Genomic DNA, 23,639 nt, shown 5'->3' on the forward strand with positions numbered 1-23,639 from the left:
GCTTCCAATGGTTGTATAGGTCCTCATTCTGTTTTCCTTCAGCCCCAATAGATGACTGATTGAAATAATAAAAAAGTATGATACTACAGAGTTCCAAAGGGCACAAACTCAATAAATATTAAGAAGTCAATTCTTTTTGATAAATATTGTTGAGAACTGCAGGACAGCAAATTTTTGATAATAAAATAAAATGTTTTTAAAGAGTTACTTGTCATTATAAAAAATAGTGATAGGATTAGTGTGGCAATTCCTAGTTCTAAATACAAAGCATAAGGCACATGTGAAAAATTCATACGGACACTCTCTTTGCTAAGAGTACCCTGGGATGGGTCTAGAATCTTCTGCTACTGAGGATCATAGTCTTTTTTCCTTGTATGGAGTGCTCCTTGTGAACATCTCCTGGACAGGCTTCAGTTATTTCACATTTCAGAAAGGAATAATCCCACAGCTTTTAAAATGAAGTGATACAACAATGACAAGATTATGTGATGATAAACTGTAATGGACTTGGCTCTTTTCAACAATGAGGTGATTCAAAGCAATTCCAATAGACTTGGATCTCCAATATTATTGAGAGAGAGCCATCAGCATTCAGAGAGAGGACTATGGAGACTGAATGTGGATCATAGCACAGTACTTCACCTCTTATTTAACTTGTTTTTTTCCCCTTTTGATCTGATTCTTCTTATGCAGCATGATAAATGTGGAAATATGTTAAAAAGAATTGTAGATGTTAAACCTTGTTATTTTTTGGATTACTTGCTATATAGGAGAAAAATTTGGAACACAAGGTTTTGGAAGGGTGGATGTTGAAAACTATCTTTGCATGTATAGTGAAAAATAAAATGCTATTACTAGTAAAACAAATGAAGTGACAAAGAGAAAACTTATGGCTTCTTAAAACTCTATCCCTTAAGCTCTACGCCCCTGACTAGTGAATATTCATTTTATATTGCTCACTCACTTCCCAGAAATCTCCATACCATGTTACCTAGTACTCACTTATTCTTCCCCCCTTTCCTAAATATAGCTAGTTCTGAGAAGAGTAATATTAACTTGTTAACTTAATATTCTTGTTCAGTTGTGTTTGACTGTGCAATGCCATAACCTTTTGTCCATGGGGTTTTCTTGTCAAAGATACTGGAGTAGGTTTATGATTTACTTCTCTAATATGTTCCCTTTTTACAGATGGGGAACTGAGGCAAATAGGGAATAAATGATTTGTTCAACTTCACACAATTTGCATGTGTCAGAGCCTGGATATGAATTCAGATCTTACTGATTCCAAGTCCTCTTTATTTAAGTGCCCTTAATATCAACCATAAAAATTTCATTCTTTTCCTTTTTTGTTTTTAATTTTGAAAAATTTTCCCCAATTACATGTAAAAAATTTTAACATTAGTTAAGTGAAAAATGTTTCCCTTTCCATTCAGACTCTATTAGTCTGAATAGCATTTTTTTTTTTTTTTTTTAAAGATTAGGCCTTTGGAATTGTCTTGGATCAATAGAATGAGAATAGTTAAATCATTCATAGTTGATCATCATACAACATTGCTATTACTGTGTCTGCTTTCTTCACTCTGGTCACATAAGTCTTTCTAGTTTTTCTGAAAGCATCCTGCACAACTATATTGCACAACAATCTCATCATTTCTAGAAAAAAAAAATGTATATATATATACATACACACACATATAAGTCAATCAGTTATTGCCTTAAGACCATTTCTCTGATTGTCCAAAATCCTCCCTAGTCACCTCTTTTCCTTTTCTATTAAGACTTTGTCTTTTCCTATTAGAATGTAAGCTCTTAGGGCAGGGGCTATCTTCCTCAGTGCTTTACACATAATAAGTGCTTAATAATGCCCTTTCATCTGTTCATTCTAAATGGAGTTGAGTATCTTGTTTATTTAATTAGATTTCTGATATTAAAAGTAATAAGCTTTACTTTTACCCCAATTGCCTCATTAAACAACAACAACAAAAACAAACATAAAAGTAGTAAGCTCACCTTTAAATCCCAAAAACATTTATTTAGGAACACTTCCCTAACTCCCCCAGCATATACACACACAAAGATAAATACATATGTACACACATACAAATACAGTTACATACGGGCTTATAGTGAAACAAATATACCTTCCATTTGGCATTAGAAAGATATTCCTCATTAAGGATTAAAAGGTGAGTGCTCTCAAATTTGGGCAGATGGTCTTTTTAAGTTTTTAGGTGAAGCTCTTTGGGCCAGAGATTATATAGATTGGAGATCATTGGCTGAACAACTACATTAAGCTGCTGTAGAGCTGAGTGTTTAAAGTGCTCAAGGAGGTTATGACAATTTTCAATCAATTCTTTAAAACACAGCAGTTTTTCCTTTTGTTGAACAGATTAAGCTGAAGAATCCTACTTTGGGCAATATGGGGTTCCTGGTTGATAGGGGATAGAGCTGGTGATAAGAAGGGAATGATGGATAAATTACTAATTTGCTCATTGGTCAAATTGAATATTTGAATGTTACAAGCATTACATTAATAGAATAATATATATAACAAGCTTTGATTGTTATCACAGACCCAAATAGGGTTACCTACTCAGTTTAATGAGATAGAGCTTTTCATGTAATAAGCAATTATGGAGATCTATTAACCTAGACACTAAGGATAAATGTCCTAAGAGAGTATTACCATCATGAGTGAAAAGAGGCCACAGGAGAATTCAGATTCACAGCTGATGAAACAAATACTTAAGCACAATTACATTATTGTCTAATTTATAAATTAGATCTATATGTTTTCGTGTTTGAACCATACTCATGTGGAGGAAGAGCAGTTAGTTCTAAGAATTATAAGTCTTCCACCAAAAGACTTTTGAATTATAAGCCCCATTGGTATTTGTAGTGCCTAATACTATGCACACAGTGGGCATATGTATAGATAATAAAGTAAAAATTCTAAATTAAATATAAGTGAAGGAAGAAAAACTCTTGTTGAATTTCTGAAGGCCATCATAGTGTACAGTTTCTCATTTGAATACTTTTTATTATCAATACAAATACAAGCTTAGTCCTTCAGTAGTATTTTGGAGGTCCATCAAGAATAAGGGGAGTTGAATCTTATACTGGAAAGTTAACATTTAGAAAATAAATTTGACAATGACTGGAAGATTACAGGTTGGTAAGTACAAATGCAAAAAGTAAAAATTCTAAATAACTGTTCCATCCTTGCTGCGTACTGACAATTGGCAGGAAGCACTTAAACAAATATTTAAATAGTCATGAATGCTTTTTTTTTTTTTTTTAAATAAAAAAAGACTTGGCATTGACATCTCAAGAAGTGAACTCTTCACTGGTAGTACAATAAATAGCAATTCTTCATTCACTGGAAGAGACAACAGAAGCTTTTTTTTTGTACTTGTCTACAATTTCTTTAATATTTTCCAAGAAATCTTCAGCAATGAGTTCTTCACATTCTCTGTCTAGTTTAACAATCTGATCCTCAAGATGTTTCTAGAAGAAAAAAAAATTAAAATGGTCAGTTTATGATGATTTACTTCTAAAAGTTTGAGGTGGATTGATAATAAATATTTATAAAGTGTCATTCTGTTAAGGAATACATATACAAGCAAAAGAAAATCTCTGTCCTTAGTTTATATTACAATGGGGGAAGAACACAGAAAAGGGAGGTGAAAAGAGAGAGGAAGGAAAAGTCTTAGCTTGGGAAATGGAAAAGAAGAGAGATGAAGCTGTGGAGTAAAAAACCCAATTGGGAGAGGAATGAAGGCTTGGGTTTCTCTACAACATAAAGGCCCTAGAAGGAAATCAGTTTTTGGTTCATTTCATCCCTTAAGATACACAAACTATAGGAGTCTTAATGATAAACATTTCATCTTGTAGAACAATCAGTTAAAACATGATCATTTTGTTTATTTGATCTTTGCTTGAAAACAAAATAGGGACAAAGACTCTCCACTACCTTAAAAGCAGCTCAATTTCTAGGAATATTAATGTATAATTCTATCTTTTATGGGTAAAGGAGAACAAGTCAGATCCCTCTTTCATGTAATAGACCTTTAAATACTTGAATAGTGAACACAATCCTCATTTTTTTCCTTTCCCAGATGAATATCTTTTATTTCTTCAAATGAGATAATTTTCTAGATGTCCTCAAATTAAACAATGTTTTTCATAAGAAGTTATGTGCCAAGAACTGATCACACTCCAGCTTTGGTTTAATTGCGACAGACAACAGAGAGATTATTTCTTCCCTAAATCCCATATTCCATGTTATTTTAAAGCAATTTAAGATAAATTCTTTCTGATTTTTTTTCAGAAGAATGCTTATCTAGCCATGCTTATTCCTATTTCTCTATTTGAATTCACAATTAAGACTTTAATACATTCTTACTAGATTAACTTTTTTTTTTATCCTATCTTGTGACAGCTATCCCCTTCCTAATGAAATAGGGATAAAGCCAGATTCCAAAACTATGTCACAAATACCCCTCTTTACAATCTGATAATAAATCATCAATGATAGTTCTTTGACGCCATCCATTCAAGCCCTTCTGAACCCATTTAAGCATATGACTATTAGAAGATAGCTCTATATTTTACCTACAAGAATAGTATTAGGGACTTTGCCAAAGGCTGCATTAAAATTTAAATAAAATATATTTACGATATTCTTTGGATCTAGTTGTCTAGTAACCTAGTTTACAAAAAAAAAAAAGTTTTATGATTTTGATGAAGAGTTTATTGTTAACAATTTTATCCTCAGTTTGTTCTTCCTCAACAAACTTAGGATATATAGAAAATCTCAAAAGTTTGAAATTCACCACCTGGAACTTCATCATTAATGAGTAAAACACACATTAAAACTCCTTGATCACTGGGTTGCTGGACAGTGTTTTTGGTCCCTATTACTATGTAGAAGAGATTAGGTAATTTGATGTCTGTAATATTTATGATTACATAATTGACCCCACAGCCATATGCAGATTCTAATCTAGTGAAGAAAAAAATTTTTGTAGAATGTAAAAATTAGTTTTAAATGTTTTTAAAAATAGGAAAATAGAACTTTAGTTAAAGGCATTTTAAATTTAGAGAAGGTCAGTGTTTCCAACGAATTTTTACTTACTTCGACAGATCCAACATGGGTTGCAACCATTTCTAGGAGATGTTGCAAGTTATTGCTCACTTTTCGTCTTTCTTCAGTTGTCATTTGTAACACCAGCTGGTATCTGTGGAGTAAAACTTTTGCTTAATTCATCTAAAATTTTTAAATAGTTTCTTGGAGATTATAAGAATGTAAATGGATGGGTCAAACCAACATAAAAATGATGCTACCTATATTTAATTATCAGTGTTGCACCAATACTGATACCCCAAATGTGTGAATCCCAAAAGAATATTTTATAAAGCTAGGAAAGCTAGAATAACTAAAAATTAAAAGAATAAAAGGTCATGAATTTCAAGATGTAAAAAGATAGCAATTAATATTTCCTTTTATTTTATTATTTTTACAAGGCAGTTGAAATTAACTTGCTCAAGGTCACACAGCTAGTAATTGAATGTTTCATTATATGAATATAATAGAATATTATTGTGCATAAGAAATGTTGAAATGGACAATTTCAGAGTGGAATGGGCCCTAACAGGGTGCCTCTGTTTTTATTAGGGGCAAGGGAAAAAAACCAAGAAAAACAGATGCAGAAGACTTGGGTTATGGTAAACAGAACTTGGCTAACCACACATCCAGGTGCAAGGAGCTTGAATCCTAGTACACACGATGCCAGGAAGCTTGAGTGCTGCTACTTGTTTCTATTCCTTGTTTTTCTCAAAATTTGGCCAATGGGTAAGAACCATGAAGAAGTGAAGAAGTAAACATCTCTCTGGAGACAGTAACTAATGAGCAAAGAATAAAACATCCTTCCTCTACCCCTAGTTTTCCCTATAAAATACTCATCCTGGAGTACTACTTAGAATAATCAGTCCTGATGCTGCTTGATCCCATCCTGCTTTATAATTCAATAAAGTCTTTTCCTTTGAGAAATCAATCAGTGTCCTGGTAATTCTTTCCTAGTGAACCTGTTGTCCCACTGTAAGAAGAAAACTGGGGAGACCTTTAGAAACTGGTGCAGAAAAAGCAAAACTAAAACAATTTAGATAATAACAATATCATAGGAAAAAACAACTTTGAAAGACTTTAGAATTCTGATCAATGCAGAAATAAATCACGAGTCCAAAAGAATGAAGATTAAACATTCTATTCACGAGAGAGATAACATACATTGTAGAAAGAGATATACATTTTCATCCATGTGGTAATTTGTTTTGTCAGACTATGTAGATATGAATTATATTTCAGGTTTATTTTTATATTTTCAATTTGTTTAGATGAGGAAAGCAATGGAACAGATTACTAAAAAATACTTGTTCCTTGAAAAAAATGAAAGAAAAACATATCAATATAGAGAAAAGCTAGAATGACATCTTTAAATAGCATTTTAAAAAATTCTATTTTCACATTGATTTCCATTATAATTTATTAGTTTTACCCAGAAATACATTTAGCTATATTATGTAATAAAAACCACATAAAATACAAATATTTACTTTTGATGCTGTTAAAGAGGGGTGTGTGTGTGTGTGTGTGTGTGTGTGTGTGTGTGTGTGTGTGTGTGTATGTGTATGTGCATTCTGTGGATACACATATATAAAATTGGTTTATTTTTGCAAAGCTTTTTATTTTTATATAATCAAAATAACTAATTTTACTATATAATTGATGATAAATATATCCCCTATCTGTAGTTGGGAAATAACTAGCTGTTCCTTTGTATAATAAAGCAAATTTTTGGCTTTATTATACTTTAAAAAAAGTTTTATCAACAATTTTTGTTTTTACATCATAGTGATTTCCAGATTTTAACACTAAACCTCATAGTGAACCTTCCCTTAAAACAGTTAAATAAAATCAAATGATATAAACATATTTGACATCACCATTTCTTTTTAACAGTATGACTTTTTATATAAAAATTAATTTCATTTCTATTTGAAATTGTGATATATGACGTGAACTCTAAATTTAATGTTTGTCAGATTGTTATTTCAGTTTTTCCAGAAGTTTTTGCCAAATAAAAATGTCCTTTACCCATTATCAAAGACTTGACTGCATACTTGTTTCTTTATAAGTCTTGTTCATCTCTACTTCACTGACACACTTTTTAAAAAAATTTAGTAGTAAACACTTTTACAATTGCTTTTTCAGAAGATCTGGTAATAGAAAAGCCACTTAATTAGTATTCACTTTCTATCTTTTCCCTAAGTCTTCCTGACTTTTTGTACCCCTCCACATTAAATTAAGTAAAATTAAATAGTAATGATGACAGTGGCTATCTTCCCTTCCTCTTCATCTTATTGACAAAAGTTCTTGTTTTTTTGCATTACAAATACTACTACTTCTTGGTTTTAGATAAAATTTTTTTTTTGCCTACAGTTTTGTTGTTATAAGAGTTTAATTCTCCCCACCTCCCTCCCCTTATTTATATAGTCCTTTAAGCTCTTTATAAACACTATATCATAGGGCAGCTAGTTGGCTAAGTGGAAAGGCATCAGCCCTGGAGTCAGAAGAAGCTGAGTTCAAATATGCATTCAGATACTTATTCGCTATTTGATCCTAGGTAAGTCACTTTCCCCCACCATCCTCAACAAACAAACAAACAACAAAAAAGCCCCCAAAATAAATACTATCTCATTGGTTGTCATAACAACCCTGAGAGATAGGTGTTATTAGAATTCCCATTTTACAGATGAGGAAACTGAGGCAGACGGCAATTAAGTTACTGGCTCATGGTCACATAGCTAAAAAATGTCTGAGGTAGGGTTTGGATTCAGGTATACCCATATTCCTACTATATTTTTTGGAGTCCACATTTCAATGGGGATTATTTCCATTTTCTTTTGTATTTGGTCAATTCTCATATTTGTCTTCCAGACTTTTCCTTGGTGGTACACCAAGGGGACCTTTTATTTTTTTTTAAGCTGAGGTTAAGTGCCTTACCTAGGATCACACAGCTAGGAAGTGTTAAATGTCTGAGAACAGATTTGAAACTGGGGTCCTCCTGAATTCAGGGCTGGTGCTCTATCCACTGAGCCACCTAGCTGCCCCCCAAGGGGATCTTTTAAATTCTCCTTAAGACCAGAAAGCACTGAATTCAAATTTGTCCTCAGATATTTACTAGCTGTGTGATCCTGGACAAGTCACTTAATTTCTCTCAGCCTCAGTCTCCTCAAATATAAAATGAGCTTAATAATTGAACCTACTTTTTGGGGTTATTATGAACATCAAATAAGATAAATATTTGTAAAGTACTTAGCACAATACCTGACACAAAGCAAGTGTTTAATAAATCATGTTTTTTTCTTTCCAAAACTTGTCTTCAAACCTGCCATCTAGGGGAGGGGGTAGAGGGAAAGAGGGGAAAAGTTGAAACAGAAGTTTTGGCAAGGATAAGTGTTAAAAAATTACCCATGGATATGTGTTGTATATAAAAAGCTATAATTTAAAAACAAACAAAAAAAGAAAATAAAAAGCTTTAATAAAAAAAAAAAAGAAAAAGAAAACAGAAAACACTAGAAACTGTTCTACAGTTAACATTCCAGTTGCTGAGAAGATAAGTACAACTGAGAAACATCTTGGGATTTAATCCCACAAGGGATGGAAGTACTCAGGAAATGATAAAGGGTAGAGGGTGTGGATATGTGTAGATCCAATATCTGGTCACAGAGATTGACAAAGTTATGCAAACAAGTTTGAAAAGGACCTAAACTTACTACGTGTAAAAGCTGCTCTAAAAATTAGATTTTTCAATGGTACTTAAACCCAAATTGATGCTAATATTTTGTTCTTGAGAATCACTTTCCTAAGTTAAACACGGAAAGTTAGTGCCACTAAAAAAGCATAAAGTAGAGATCAAAGAATTGTATGGCTAAGGAAGGGGAGTGAGGTGGAGTTAGAGGAGACTAAAATTAAATCAGATTAGTTTTTACCTTTCAGCTTATATTGGAAAAAGAAAAATTAAATTTAAAAAGTTGGCAGTCGCAAATGGGACACAGACTGAAATCCAAATAAGCTGGGTCCTCTGTCTTCTCTCAGCAAGCCTGCATACACAGCTCTGCATAAGCAGGCAAGGAATGGTTCCTTCCCTAGTCTGATGTGGGGGTAAGGTGCCTCATCTATTTATTACTTACTAGGTAGATTGAGTTTTTGTAGAAATTTTAAATTTTTGACAAACTTTTAATGCTATATACTTCTTGATGGCTTATGATCATTACTAATACTTTGCTTGTGATAGCAGTGTCTTAAGAAGGCTGTTGTGTGTGTAGGACTATTGTCTTCGTACTCTAATCTGCCTCAGGTCTCTGAGCAGTTCTGAAACCTAGGACTACCTGTTTTACAGTTGTGTAAACATGGAAAAATGTTTGTATTTAGGTTGTATATGAATCTTACATAACCATCTCTGTACCCCACAGATATTTCAAACACTGATTCTGCTTCTAGTTTATATTGTTCATTTCTTTGATGGAAATAGAAGCAAAAACTGAAAATTGAGAGATTACTCTAGATGAAGAGAAGAAGTGAAGAGAGAATTCCCATTGAATGATCTCAAATTTCTCAGTAAAACAGAAGGTGAAGTCTTCTATTGGAAAGAGAGAGGGAAAAGGAAGCTTAAGAAGAGGATGTTGAAAAGCTTTTGTGGGGAGTGAGACAGGGAAGTAATTAGGAAAAAATAAAAGGATTATCTTGATGTAGTGAGGCCCCATATGAAACTGGGTAACATTTCATACTTCCATCTTACCTCTGCCCTTTTAAGACTCCCTCCCTAGTTCATTAGAAAAATTTGTTCAAAAACTACCTTTTACAGTAAGCCTTTCCTGATTCTCCTAACTGTTAACACCTTCCCTCTTGAAGCAATCTTGCATTTAATTGTCTAGTTATATCGATCTGGATATCTACCTATCTATCTATCCACCCACCCATTATCTTGCTTCTGCAAGGACACAGAATGTTTTATTTTTGTTTTTGCAACATCAGTGTTTAGCAATGACTGTTACCTATTGGGCATATGCTGTTTTGCCAGATACCTTCAGATGAATAGAACAGCCAAAAAGGGAGTTGATAGTGAATGATCTCAATTTTGTCAGTAAACTAGGAGGTAAAGTCTCCATTGAAGAGAGAGGAGGAAGAGATTGATTCCTTTTAGTGCTCTTATCTCAAATCTTATATGGTCCTTTATTATCTTTTATTATGATTCTAAAATACTTAGAAGACTTTGTGGTAAAATGCCTAGTTGTCTTCCAGCAGTGTAGTTCTATCCATCTAGAGATTGATTTTTGTTTGCTTATCTATTTTATTCAGCTTTTCTTTTATTATTGTTGAGGGTTTTTCCTTTTGAATGTATCATTACTTTCTCTACCAGTTTGACAGAAATGGCTGATTTAATTATAATTTTACTCATGAATAATTTTGTTTTAACTAAATGAAAATATTATGCTTATATAACATTATCTAAGAAATAATTAGATATCTTTTCCTGACAAATATCCTGATAGTAATAAGTAGGAAAATCAGCCCAAATGCTAAGTAAATGGGTTTAATATTATCTTTTCAATATTTTACTTATTAGGTTCCTGTTTGCTGATCATATCCATGCTATTCACCAGCTTAGAAAGGTTTGAAATTTCATATAAATTTAAATCTTTATCTTAAAAAACTCATTTGAGGGCGCAGCTAGGTGGCACAGTGGATAGAGCACCAGCCTTGAATTCAGGAGGACCAGAGTTCAAATCTGGTTTCAGACAGTTAACACTTCCTAGCTGTGTGACACTGGGCAAGTCAGTTAACCCCAGCCTCAGGGGGAAAAAAAATCATTTGAATAAAAGATGAACTTACTGCTGCTGAATTTCATCCAATTCACTCATGGCTTCATTGAGGCCTTCATTAACTCCACTTTCAAGTAAATGTTTATGTTTGTCCAGGGACTCCACCTCAGTGGTACATTTTCTGTCTTTTTCTTCAGCTTCCTTCAAGGACAAAGTCATAATTATGGTATTTTAAGTTGGCAGACTTTTTACATATTTATTCTAAGAAATTTTTTAAAAAGATTAAAAGCTTATAAGAATAAAAAATATTTCTCTTGTGCCTACCCTGGTTAGGTGTAATACACACACACACACACACACACACACACACACACACACACACACACACACACACACTGATAAGCTTGTAATAATGTTGTACATATAAGAAATCAACTTTCTGCTGAAAATTGTACATTCTAGAAAATACTTCTGGTATTTCATTATAGCAGGATCATGTAATATTTATTCAGTGATAATTCCAATGTCTAAAACTGGGAAATTATATGATATCTGATCTATAAGTTAGATTTAAAATTTTCACTTGCAAATGATGGAATTCTAATTCATATATATATATATATATATATATTATATAAATTAAAATGATAAGATACTAAATGTAAAAATATTATCAGATAAGGGAAGCAGTTTGCAAAGTATACTGTACTTGAAATCAGAAATTCCTGAATTTTAATTGAACATTGTGTGATCCTGGGTAAGTCGCAAGCCCCTTGATCTTTATTTGATCAACTCCAATTTTCAAAGTGTCAAGTCCATGGCTATATCTGCATTGGCCTTATGATAATATGACCGAATATATGCTGGCTTTCATGATTATATTATGCCATGTTGTATGTGCTTTTGCCTTCAGTACTGAACCTCCTAAGGTAGATAGATATTATTCCAAATTAGTATTAGAAATCAGAATATGTATTGGGATAGCAATAACAACTGGGACAAAGAGCTTAGTTTTATCATCTATTTCTGTTAATTAAGGTAAAGAAGAGGCTATGTATTAATGTTTAGTCCCCAGCTTAGAGATGCTGCAGATTTTGAGCCTGACTCTCACCTGTAAAATATAAGACTTGTGAAAAGAAAAATATAATCAACGCATTAGTGATTCCTAATCAAGAAAAAGTCTTTAATTTAGTATGGAAAACATAACAAGGATGCCATTACAATAGATGGGCAAGTTTGGATGTGTTGGGATTTGCATTTGTGAAATGAAGAATTGCATTAAAGAGATCAAAGATCTACATGTATATATATCTAGAAATAAAGATATATGTATATATACTTATTTCTGTATGCCTACATATAAATCTGTATTGATATCTATAGATATCAATATAGATACAGATGGATGGAAAAGGAACATTTATTTATTTTTCTTTCTCTTACCAGTCTCAGCGCCTTAAAAAAAAAAAGTTAACAATGTTTTATTTTTCCAAATACATGCAAAAATAGATCTTAACATTCACTTGGAAAATCTTGTATTCCAAATTTTTCTCCTTTTCCTGATCCATCCTCAAGACAGCAAGCAATAGGATACAGGCAATTCTAAACATATTTCCATATTTTGTATGCTGCACACACACATATCAAAAGGGAAAAAAGACACAAGAAAGAAAAAAGATGAAAATACTATTCACATTCAATCTCCATAATTCTCTCTCTAGATGTGGATGGTATTTTCCATCACAAGTCTATTGGAATTACCTTGATTACCCTATTATAACAGACATTTAGATATCTATAGATAGATATTTGTATCTTTAGACATAGAAAGATAGATGAAAAAAATAACACACTTACAATCCATTTATTTTCTATCTTTACTTTTCAGGTACTAAAATATATCTAACCAGTCAATTATAACCTAATTTTGAGTAACAGGAATTGAATCTGTGATTCACTGATATGAAGAAATTTCCTCTACCCATTCAGAATTTTAGGGAATTGTCCAAAGCACCAAGAAATTAAATGATTTGCTCAAGGTTACACAGCCAGTATGTGGAAGAGGTGGGCCTAGAACTGAGGTCTGCCTGGTTCAAAGGTCAACTCTGTTTTGACTGAACTCTCTCTAAATACTAATGTGACATTTGTTCTTACCTTAATTTTTTGTTGTTTAAGATCCTTCAGTTTTTGGACTTCATCGTTTAACATCTTTGTACTTCTTTTCACTTCTGTTACCATAGTGTTCACCTTGAAGAATAAAACCTCAGGTTTAAAAATCATCAGAACTACTACCAAAAGATATTAACATTTTTTTTTTTCAATGATTAGCCAGTTAACCAGATAATTTTTGTAAAAATACCACCATCTTGCCAATCTTCCTGGTTTGTTCTTGATTCTTTACTTTCCCTCACCTCATATATCCATCCAACCAGTAATGCCATTTCCAATACCAAAACATTTCTTACATCTGATCCCTTCTCTTTACTCATATAATTTACCTTAAAGTAGAAAGGCTGCCTCAAGAGATGTTTCAATGGGGATTCCTTTTTAGGTACAAGCTAGACTTCAGGACTGCTCTGTTGTGATTTTTCTGCCACAGATTTGGTTTCTTCATCCTTTGTTCTGTGTCTTTTTCCTGACCCCTAAACATATAACTTTCTCTTCTGGGTTAAAAACTTTCAGTTTGTGAACTCTGATACTTTCTTGCCTGTGCTTTCAAGGGTGGGAAATGAGACCTTCCAGAGCGGCATAACATCCCTTCTAAAATACCCAAGCTGCTCTGATCTTAGAGCTGCAATATTACCCAGGCTACTGTTGGAATGACTTGAGAATCTGATAGCATCATGGACTTACTCTTCTTGCCATGACCTTTTGGTAGAAGTTCACTTGTAACTGCCTAGGCTTTATCCTCTGTCTAGTTCTGATTTAGATCTGTTGTGTGTAAAGTGAGGTGGGAGGAGTTGATGGCCTGTCCTCTTTTGGAGGTATCTATTCTCACCCCAGTATGAGGGTCTTTGGGTAGCTATACTAATTGTAACGTTTTCTATGTCAATATGCAGGTGGGCAGGGATCATTCTATACTGGTTGAGGGTCACTCCTTCCCCCATGTCTCTTGGAGCTTAACACTACTGATCTAAAACTAATTTATGGAAAAGGTGATGATATGCATTGGTGGAGTGTCATTTATCAATGCCATCAAGGATATTGTTTAAAAAAATATTTCAGAATTAACTTATTTAATCATTCATTTAAAGCCTTTTCTATTTCTGAAACCGACCTGACATCTCAACCTCACAGGCTTGTTGTTAGTAAAGCAGTTTGTGAAGCCTAAAGTGAAATGTAGATAGGAATTATTATTTTTTAAGTCTTATCTTCCTAACTTACTTGTTCTAGGGTCTCTTCTGAACCCATTTTTTTATGTAGAATTTTGCTTATTCCTTCTTCATATTGGTTCAAGAGTTCTTTAAGTGGAATCTGTAAAACACAGGAAAAATGGTTTCTTTATGAAGCATTACTATAAAGGCATCAAGAAATTTCATTTGTGGAAATCAGTGCCATTACTTTTGAGTGACATTGTGTCTTTGAAAAAGCACTTAATTAGGGGTATCTAAGTGGTGCAGTAGATAGAGTACCAGCCCTGAATTAGGAGAACCTGAGTTCAAAACTGGCCTCAGACACTTAATACTTCCTAGCTGTCTGACCCTGGGCAAGTCACTTAACTATAATTGCCTCAGAGGGGGAAAAAAAAAAAGCAGTTAATTATTCAATATGCTAAATTACAGAAATGTGGCATATTATAATACCCTTTTAAGCTAATCAGATTAATTTAAAATCAAGTTCTTGATTTTTATCAATTATTTTTTCAATTTTTTTATTTGAAAGGATTTATTATATATGCTAAAAAGCCATCTAAACTTAGGATGAAAAGTGACCCATTGTATTTCTTTACTTTTTCTTCTGCAGAAGAAATAAAGGTAAATTTGTAACTAATGGTGTGAGAGTATGTAAACTGAGAAAAAAGCACTCTAAACTAAACAGAAATTTAAAAACCCATTAATAACTAAGTAGAATTTTGATTTGAATAGTTATTGCATTAATCCAAATAAACATTTCATACCAGAATTAGTCTATGCCAGTGTAGTATTTTTTGAAGAATTCATATTCTTATAAATGAATTAACCAAAATCCCCAAAGGAAAACATAAGAATTATTATGAGCCTCAGTTAAAAATATTTTTTTTAAGTTAGTACACAAAATTTAAAAATCTTATATGATATATACAATTATTAATACTCACATAGACTTGAGTTCTATATTTGACAGGATAGTTTGTACCAGACTCAGGATTAAACTTAATTTCAAAGTCATAACCTTTGGAATTCTCTGCACTCTTTGGAATGAGTTTTAATTTTCGAGCAAGTTTGTGATATTCTCCCAGTTGTGATTCAATCTAGAAATGAAGCAACAATATAACACAAAATATCAAACTGCCAGTCTGTTACAAGGTTTGTAATTCAAATAAACAAACAAACAAGTCAGTAAAAGTGACACCAGCTACAAAATATCCAAAGAAAGAATATACAATTGTTTAAAACCATTGTGGATAATTTTTGCAACAATTATTAGCTAACAAATAAAGTCTTATTATTTATTTTGCTGTTATACAATAGAAACTTCATCGACTGTCTATAATGTATAAGCACTTATGTAATATTGAATGATTCTTAAAAAAACCATGCAAGAGAATTGTTAGATAAACCACTATCATCTCAAATGCATCAATAAATAATTATAATTTTCACTTTCTCTAAGATGATTTGCACAAGTGGATTTTCTAGATAATTTCTTATGTACCAAACTTTAAGCAGTTTTTGACTGCTAGAATTTTCTTGCTAGAAGGGACTTTAGTGATCACACAATCTAACCCCTTTACCTTTTATAAATGAGGACATTCAGGCCCAGAGAGGTTAACTTGAACAAAATCACATAGCTAATCTGAAACCAAAACAAGAACCCAAGTGACCTTGTTCCCAGTTCAATTATTACTAATTCCTTATTGCTCCTAGGGGTACATGCATTAAAAAAATAACTGTTACTTAAATAAAACCAACTAGTGGAATAAATAATGTTAAACAGTGTGCAGATAGATGGTTTGAGTAAGGAAAGATGCCTTCAAATAACTTAATATAAATAATTATTTTTTAAAAATTCCCGAATCTATCACAGATCCTAAAATCAACACATCAAGGCATTTGTCTGTGTACAAAGCACAACTGACTTAAGTTTACACATAATCCTTGATTATCAGGATTCCTCTGGAAACTTTCAGTTCTGTTTTCTGTTACTTTTAAAGAAGTGAACAATAGAAGCATTTAGGGGAAAATGAAAGTACGAAAGCAAAACCTTATATGAAATATCTTTAGAGAATAGAAATGGTCATAAAGATTCATCTATATAGACACCTTCCCATATTGTACTGAAACATATTTATAATAGAGGAAAATATATAAAATTAGGTATCAAGATCATCTGACAGACAGACTCTAAGGACAAATAGCCTTAAGACACCTTGCTAGACTTCTTGAGATATGTCACAAGCCAAATATTAACAATAATCATAATTACTACCTTTAGGCATCAAAAAAAATAAGTATTTTGCTTTCTTTTTCTTTCCTTTTTCATAAAGTTGGGTCATATAAAAAAAAAAAAAAAAGTTAAAAGTTTACACATACAAAAAGCCCAAATATTCATACTAAAAATTCTATGTGTATAACAAACTTACTTTAGTAGGTCAACATCTTTCCACTGGAAAGAGCAATTTACCCTCTCAGGGCCCTCTCTAATTAGCTGCCAATTAGTAATAGTGTGACATACCGCTTCTTTGGTTCTTGCATATTTTAATTCTTCATTCCACAATTGTTTTTGTTCTGTTTCTAGTTCTGTGGTTAATTTTTTGATGGTTTGCTGGAATTCATTTCTTTCATGATGTATTCTCTCAATGTCAGCAATTGAATACTTCTGGATATCAATAATGCTTTGTAGCCGGGCATTCTCTTGCTTTACTGCTTCTAATTCCAGTTCTGCATTATGGAAAATATTGGTTAATTTTCCTGGATTCACCAATTAATAATGTCAGTACTTACTCAAATTGGCATGATTACTTAGAGATATCTACAAATATCTACAATTTCAAGCTGTATTTGCCACCCACCAGCTAAAAAAAGCAGAGTTTGATTTTGTTTTATGCATTTTTCATGCATTAGCATATCTTCCTCCTCACTTTAAGAATATCCCCCTTACCCCCCAGGGTTTATAACTAGTTAATTATACTTGAAAGGCCACATGGTATGATAGACTGGGAGCTGGTCTCAGATTCAGGAAAACCTGTGTTCAAAATATGCCTCTCTCACATACTTGCTTTAAGATCCTGGGCAAGTCACTTAACCCCAGCCTCAGGGGGGGAAAAATTACTCAAGATTGTTCTAAGATGTCAATGCAGTTTTCCTTGATAATTTCTAGGCTGCTCTTTTGATTATGGCTTTTAGGTAATCCAATAATTCTTAAATTATCTCTTGATCTATTTCCTAGGTCAGTTGTTTTCCTAATGAAATAATCTATATTTTCTTCTATTTTTTTCATTCTTTTGATTTTTAATTCTTTCCCGATGTCATTAATTTTTATTTGCCTAATGCAAATTTTTAAGGTTTTTTTTAATTGAGCTTTTAAAAGTATCTCCTTTTCTATTTGGCTAATTTTACTTTTTAATTTCTTTTCTTCAGTCAATTTTTGTACAATTTGGCTTTTTCCATTTGGCCAATTCTTTTTTTTTTTTTTTTTTTAAGGAGTTTTTCTCTTTGGTGGTTTTGTGTACCTCTTTTATCATTTGACTTATACTGATTTTTAAGGTGTCATTTTCTTTAGTAATTCTTTTGGTACCTTCTTTGCCAAGATATTTATTTGTTTTTCATGATTTTCATGCATCTTTTCTCTTCCTATTTTCTCCTCTGCTTCTCCTATTTGGTTTAAAAATTTTTTTTTGAGCTCTGCTAGAACTGCTTTCTGGTCTTGAGACCTATTTACGTTTTGCTTTGAGGTTCTGCATATAGCTCCTTTAATTTTGTTGCCTTCTGAGTTTGTGTTTTAATCTTTACTGTTCTCATAATAACTTTTTATCATCAGAATGTTTTGGGTTCTTTGTTCATTTTTCTAGCTTATTTCTTGACTTTTAACTTTATATTAAAGTTGGGTTCAGCTCCTCAGTGGAGGGGACACTATTGTAAGGTTTGAGGTTTTTGTATTATTGCTTTCAGATTTAGTTCTGGGCTTTTGCAAGTTTTCAGTTTCTCCAAGGTTGTATGACCTAAGGAGGGGTGTTTTTACTACTTGCCTGGCCTGTGCACAGGTCTGTGAGCAACCATAAACCCTCTTTTCTTCCTTGTAACTGTGACCAGGGTCCCTGCTTTCCTGTGGGTTAATGTGTTACTGAACTTTTTTGTCTTGGGATTCTGATCCAGAACCACACATGGGCAATGAATGCAACAGAGTCTCATACACAGTGCCAGCAAAGAATCCCCTATAATTTCTTTCTGATCATCTCCCTGAAAGCTCTGGAAGCTGCTGCTTTGGATTCAATAACTTCCATGGCTTGGTGCTGGGGCATGACCTGTGCTGGATTGTGCTCCTTCTTACTACAATGAAACAGACCTTTCTTGCTGACCCATTGCCTGGGACTGGAAAAATGTTTCATTCCATCTTTTTGTTGGCTGCCATCTTAAGTTTCGTTATGAGGTATTATTTTAAAGTTGTCTGGAGGGGAATTTGGGAGAGCTCAGTTAAGCCCCTGCCTTTACTTTACCATCTTGGCTCTACTTCTGGTCTTTTTTGAAATTAAAGAGACTATTGAAAAGAAGATGGCAATTGATACAGCTGAAAATGTGTCTTCAAAGCTTTCAGACAGTTAAATCACAACAATTCCTTAACATTGATATGTATGACCTAAAATTGCTAACAATGATGTTGACCTCTATGTATTCTGGAGTAAAAATCAAACATTGGATCATATATTTATAGCACAGGGGAACCAACAATAAGTTGGGTTCTTTTCTAATTTAAAGAAATCACTTCTTGGTATGGTATTTTTTTTTATATTAATTACATATCTTGCCACTTAGTAATGTTACCTATATATTTGTTCTTGTTGTGAAATAAATTTTATTCTTTGTCAATTTCACAGCCTTGAGTAATTTGAATGATAAAATTTCTGGTTAAGTATTTAAAATGATTGAATATTTTAAAAATATCTTAAAAATAGTTGTAGAATTAAAATATTATTGATGTTGCTCACTTGTTTTCAGTTATATCTAACTCTTCGTGACTCTTTTTGGGGTTTTCTTGGCAAAGATTTTGGGGTGATTTGCCATTTCCTTCTCCATTCATTTTTACAGATGAGGAAACTGAGACTTATTTTTGGCCTTATGTAAATGTACATGAATCTTGCATCAGGCAACAAATCTCACTAGGCTAAGCTACCTCACACAAGGGACAAATAGATTCTAGAAAATATGAAGTAACTTGCTTTCCTAAAAGGTTGAATTTTATGTTAATCATTGACTAAGGTTCACAAAGCCAGTGTCTGAGGCTGGATTTCAACTCAGGCCTTCCTGACTCTAGGCCTAACACTCCATGTATTATAGTACCTAGCTGTCCTCAATTAAAATTGTAGCTGATCTCAAAATGTAGACAACTTTGGGACAAATGACCTTCAAAGTTTATGCCCCCTGGCTCCTCTATGTCTTTTCAAATAAATCCTTATGGAATAACAGAAAGAATGGTGTACCAATAAGGGATATAATTAAAATATGCATACCCCCCCTCCAAATATACATTTTATAACAAGCTTCATATTGACTTAAGAAAACAAAATCACCAAGTGAGCCAGCACATTATATCAAGAATGACTAAAAGCTTCTCAGATTTAATAGATGACAAATACCCTAGAGAGGCCATTCTTATTCTAATTCTTAAAAAGGAATAGCTCCTCCTTAACACACCACAAAGGGGCCTAAAAGAACACAGTTGAAAAGTTAAGAATCAAAAGTCAAGGAACAGCCCAGCATGGCTTTTTGATCCTTAATCCAAGGCTAGTATTTATGTCCTTTGGCTTTTTTTCTCTGCCTTGCTTTTGGAATAGACAGAACAGGAGATAAATCATATGCTGACTCTGAACCTTACTTAACCATCCCTCTCTCGTCAGCGGCTTGTGACAAGGACAGTAATAAGAACACACACTTTCAGGCATCTGGATACAGAAGACCACTTACTTGCCAAGGGCTATTACAAATGTTCTTCATGATCTTGTTCTGCCCTGTACTCAGGGACCTGAAATGGTTTGGAAGCAGGGGTAGCATGAAACACCATTTTTATCGTATAAGAGAGGCAGGTGATCAGTAGAAAATTAGCCAGACGGAAGGAAAAATATTTTGGATAAGCAAAAGCTAACTTCTTGGTCTAGAGTCTTTTTGTCATTGAAAGAGTAAATACTTCAATACTCACTGATGTGGTTACCTGTAACATCTACTATGTGACCTCACCTGCAGCAGGAGCTTCTTCATTGAGACCACTTAGTTTCTGTTCAAGAATGACAGAATGAGACTCTAAATTATTCATATATGCCTGGTACTTCTGAACATCTGCTTTTAAAGATGCCTTCACTTTTCTTAGTGATATCAGACGATTCTTTAAGAGAAAAATATACGAAATGAGTGAACAAAAGACAAACACTTTATCTTAATTCAAAATTATTTATAATGTGAATACTCTAAAGAACTAGTTTTTATTAGGATAGAGGACCCCAGGGTGGGAACTTCAATGACTAAGGCAGATCACAACTTATTTAAGACTCATGAGATGCCTGCTAGGAAATTACCTGAAGCACAAGAAAGGGAGGATGAATTTAGTTCAGTCTTCCTAACTCTAAATCCAACACTATTATGCCAATATTAAAGTAATAATACTTAAATCTATTGCTACAAATAAGCAATAGGTGATGGTTATAGATTTAATAAAGGAGAAGGATTTCTTAATAAGTAAATAATGAGATGGGAAACTTAAAGGTTAGGGAGAAAACTGTTTGGAAGTACTAATTTCTTTGGTACTAGAAAACTATATTATTTTTGTGAAGTTCATAGTCTAATTTTAACCTGAAAAATGACTTGACCAGACAGTTAAATTTACATATTACAACTACCTAGATTAAGGTATCAAATTTTAATTACATAATGCTTTTTATTTACATGAAGTATCCAGCATACAAAGTATTATATTAAACAAAAAATAAATTCTTTTTATTACTTCTTTTTTCAATAACTATTAAGGATTTCCCTATAGAGTCATGAGACTTATTTTTGGCCTTATGTAAATGTACGTGAATCTTGCATCAGGCAACAAATCTCACTAGGCTAAGCTACCTCACACAAGGGACAAATAGATTCTAGAAAATATAAAGTAACTTGCTTTCCTAAAAGGTTGAATTTTATGTTAATCAAAGCTTTACAAATGAAATTTCTTAAAAACATATCTCTTTATGAAAAAGACAAAGCACCAAATCAGTTGAAAAGGAATTGAGGGACTAAAAGTTTTTTGGTTCAAATTCCCAAGTGAACTATCTCATCAGAGACAGGTATGTTTACTAACCGGCTCATTTTCTCTCTCTCGTTCCAGTCTTGCAATTTCTTCAGTTAGCCTTTTGTTTTTTGAAGCTAAAGCTTCTAGCTTGGAATCATCTACATTAAATAAGTCCTCTGAAAGAAAATAAACCCTTCAAATATAGTTAAAATGAATCAATAATTATTTTAAAATAATTTTTACATTTTGTATTAAATTTCCTTATAGCATATCTACTAGGACAATGACTGCTCCCTCTCCTTTGAGTAAATACTTTTCAGAATGATCTAGCTTGCTTTTTTTTTTCCATGTCAAGCAATTAGAATAAGCAAATTAATGGTCAGGAAGGTATCTCTCCCAAGAGTAAGAATTGTGAAATGGATTTCATTGTTTTTCAATTGCTAATGGCTAACTAATGAGCTCATTTTAAATTTCCCTGACTGCTGAAGGAAACTGCTTTGGCATTAAGAATTCTACACTTGTTCTTTATATAAACTGGTTTTCCAACATAAGTAATGATATTAAGTAAAAGAGAACCTATGAACCTTTATTATAAACATTGTGGATTGAGTTTTATAGTAGTGTAATCAAATAAAAAAACAGAATAAGTCAGGGAATTTATGTTTGTCAGAGAATGTGTGAAAAACTTTGGGTAACTTACTTAATTGTATCTCAAGATCTTCAAAACATACCACCTGTCCCCCAAGGGAAAACATGAAGATCAATGGGTAAGATATTTTAAAAAAATGAAATCCCTATATAAATAAGACATTATGATGGTGTACTTATAATTTAAAAAGTTTTGTTATTTCAGTACTTAGTACAAAGTAGCAAAGTTTAGCATATTAGAAATGAAGAATACTTACTTAGCCTTGAAAGTAATTCTGTATCTAAATCTTCAAAAGAATCAGCACCAGTCATGAAATTTTCATAGCATTTTACAGTATAGTCCAAAAACAACTTGAAAAGAGAGAAATAGATTATTTTTTTGGTCATAATTTCTTAGCTAGTAATTTTACTATTTTTTCTTTGTGGAAAGTATCAATTTAAATTAATTAAATAATAACCAAACACACCAATAGGAACCTATTTAGGAATACATAAAGAAAATTTATGTAATTCATTCATTTTGCAGATTTAATCAAACCTATGTGTTCTGACTTCCTAGTACAAAATGATACTAACAGCATGAATATTCTCCTTTGATTTAGTCTTTTAAATAACAGTCAAAGAAACAGGTCATTAAGAAGCATGAAATGCTGAACGATAATTGAAAATATTCATTTTCTAGTGCCTAAACCATCATGTAAGCTTTTTGTAATATATGGGAAAGAACAATGGAACAAGTCACAAGACTTGAGTTTGAACAAATCTGTTGAACATTACCTAGCTTTGTGACTTGGGTAAGTTGCTCAACTATTTTGAGCTTATTTCCTCATCAAATAATAATAAAATCTAACATTTTATGTAGCATACACTATGTGCCAAGGAGTGTGTGTTAAGACAATTTAATCACATTTCAAATTAATATTTATATATCAGTACTTTGGAAAAATCCTAAAAGAATTTACATTAATTATTATGTAATAATACATTCAGTTCATTAACACCATCCTAACTCTTAAAAATTAAAAGAAAAATTTTAAAAATTCTATGAAATTAGGTTACCTTATTATGCATTATTCCATCTTCACTCTCTCCTCCCCAGGGCTGTCCATCATCAAATGAAGGTGAACTTTGTTTGCTGGCAAAAATGAGCTAAATAGGACATAGTAAAACATTCAGTTGCTTTCAAATACAGACATTAACAGAGATATCTCTTAAAAGCCTTTTTTCCTCTGAAATAAAGTATTATATTTAAAAATACATTTTTGTTATCCCTAACATTGCTCTCTTTAGAATACAGTATGAAAGAAGGACTAAATTTATAACTTTGGCTTCATTAGAAATATTTTTATTAGCTACATATAATTATAAGAATTACTATCTTAACAAAGAATCCAGTATAATTAAAGAAATATTACTAACAAGGGATAATTCATTAAATGCTATGATGAACCAAAAAAAAATCTCCCAGGTATGGAAAGATT

The 23,639-nt window shown here is 32.4% G+C and overlaps 1 protein-coding gene across 2 annotated transcripts in view; it reads right to left on the reverse strand.

Annotated features, from left to right (window-relative positions):
• Window positions 1-3,019: 3,019 nt before the first annotated feature.
• NDC80 (NDC80 kinetochore complex component) overlaps window positions 3,020-23,639 on the reverse strand; it is a 38,893-nt gene continuing 18,273 nt past the window's right edge. For both annotated transcript variants that reach the window (XM_074276049.1, XM_074276058.1), the window contains exons 7-17: window positions 23,218-23,307; window positions 22,416-22,509; window positions 21,580-21,686; window positions 20,478-20,622; window positions 16,762-16,967; window positions 15,185-15,337; window positions 14,272-14,361; window positions 13,042-13,134; window positions 10,958-11,088; window positions 5,138-5,240; window positions 3,020-3,507 (exon numbers count right to left, since the gene is read on the reverse strand). In XM_074276049.1, the coding sequence (XP_074132150.1) occupies window positions 3,373-3,507; window positions 5,138-5,240; window positions 10,958-11,088; window positions 13,042-13,134; window positions 14,272-14,361; window positions 15,185-15,337; window positions 16,762-16,967; window positions 20,478-20,622; window positions 21,580-21,686; window positions 22,416-22,509; window positions 23,218-23,307 (1,347 nt within the window). In that variant the 3' untranslated portion in view covers window positions 3,020-3,372. The remainder of the gene's footprint in view (window positions 3,508-5,137; window positions 5,241-10,957; window positions 11,089-13,041; window positions 13,135-14,271; window positions 14,362-15,184; window positions 15,338-16,761; window positions 16,968-20,477; window positions 20,623-21,579; window positions 21,687-22,415; window positions 22,510-23,217; window positions 23,308-23,639) is intronic.

This window comes from Sminthopsis crassicaudata, chromosome 1, assembly GCF_048593235.1.
Source record: "Sminthopsis crassicaudata isolate SCR6 chromosome 1, ASM4859323v1, whole genome shotgun sequence".
Taxonomy (NCBI): domain Eukaryota; kingdom Metazoa; phylum Chordata; class Mammalia; order Dasyuromorphia; family Dasyuridae; genus Sminthopsis; species Sminthopsis crassicaudata.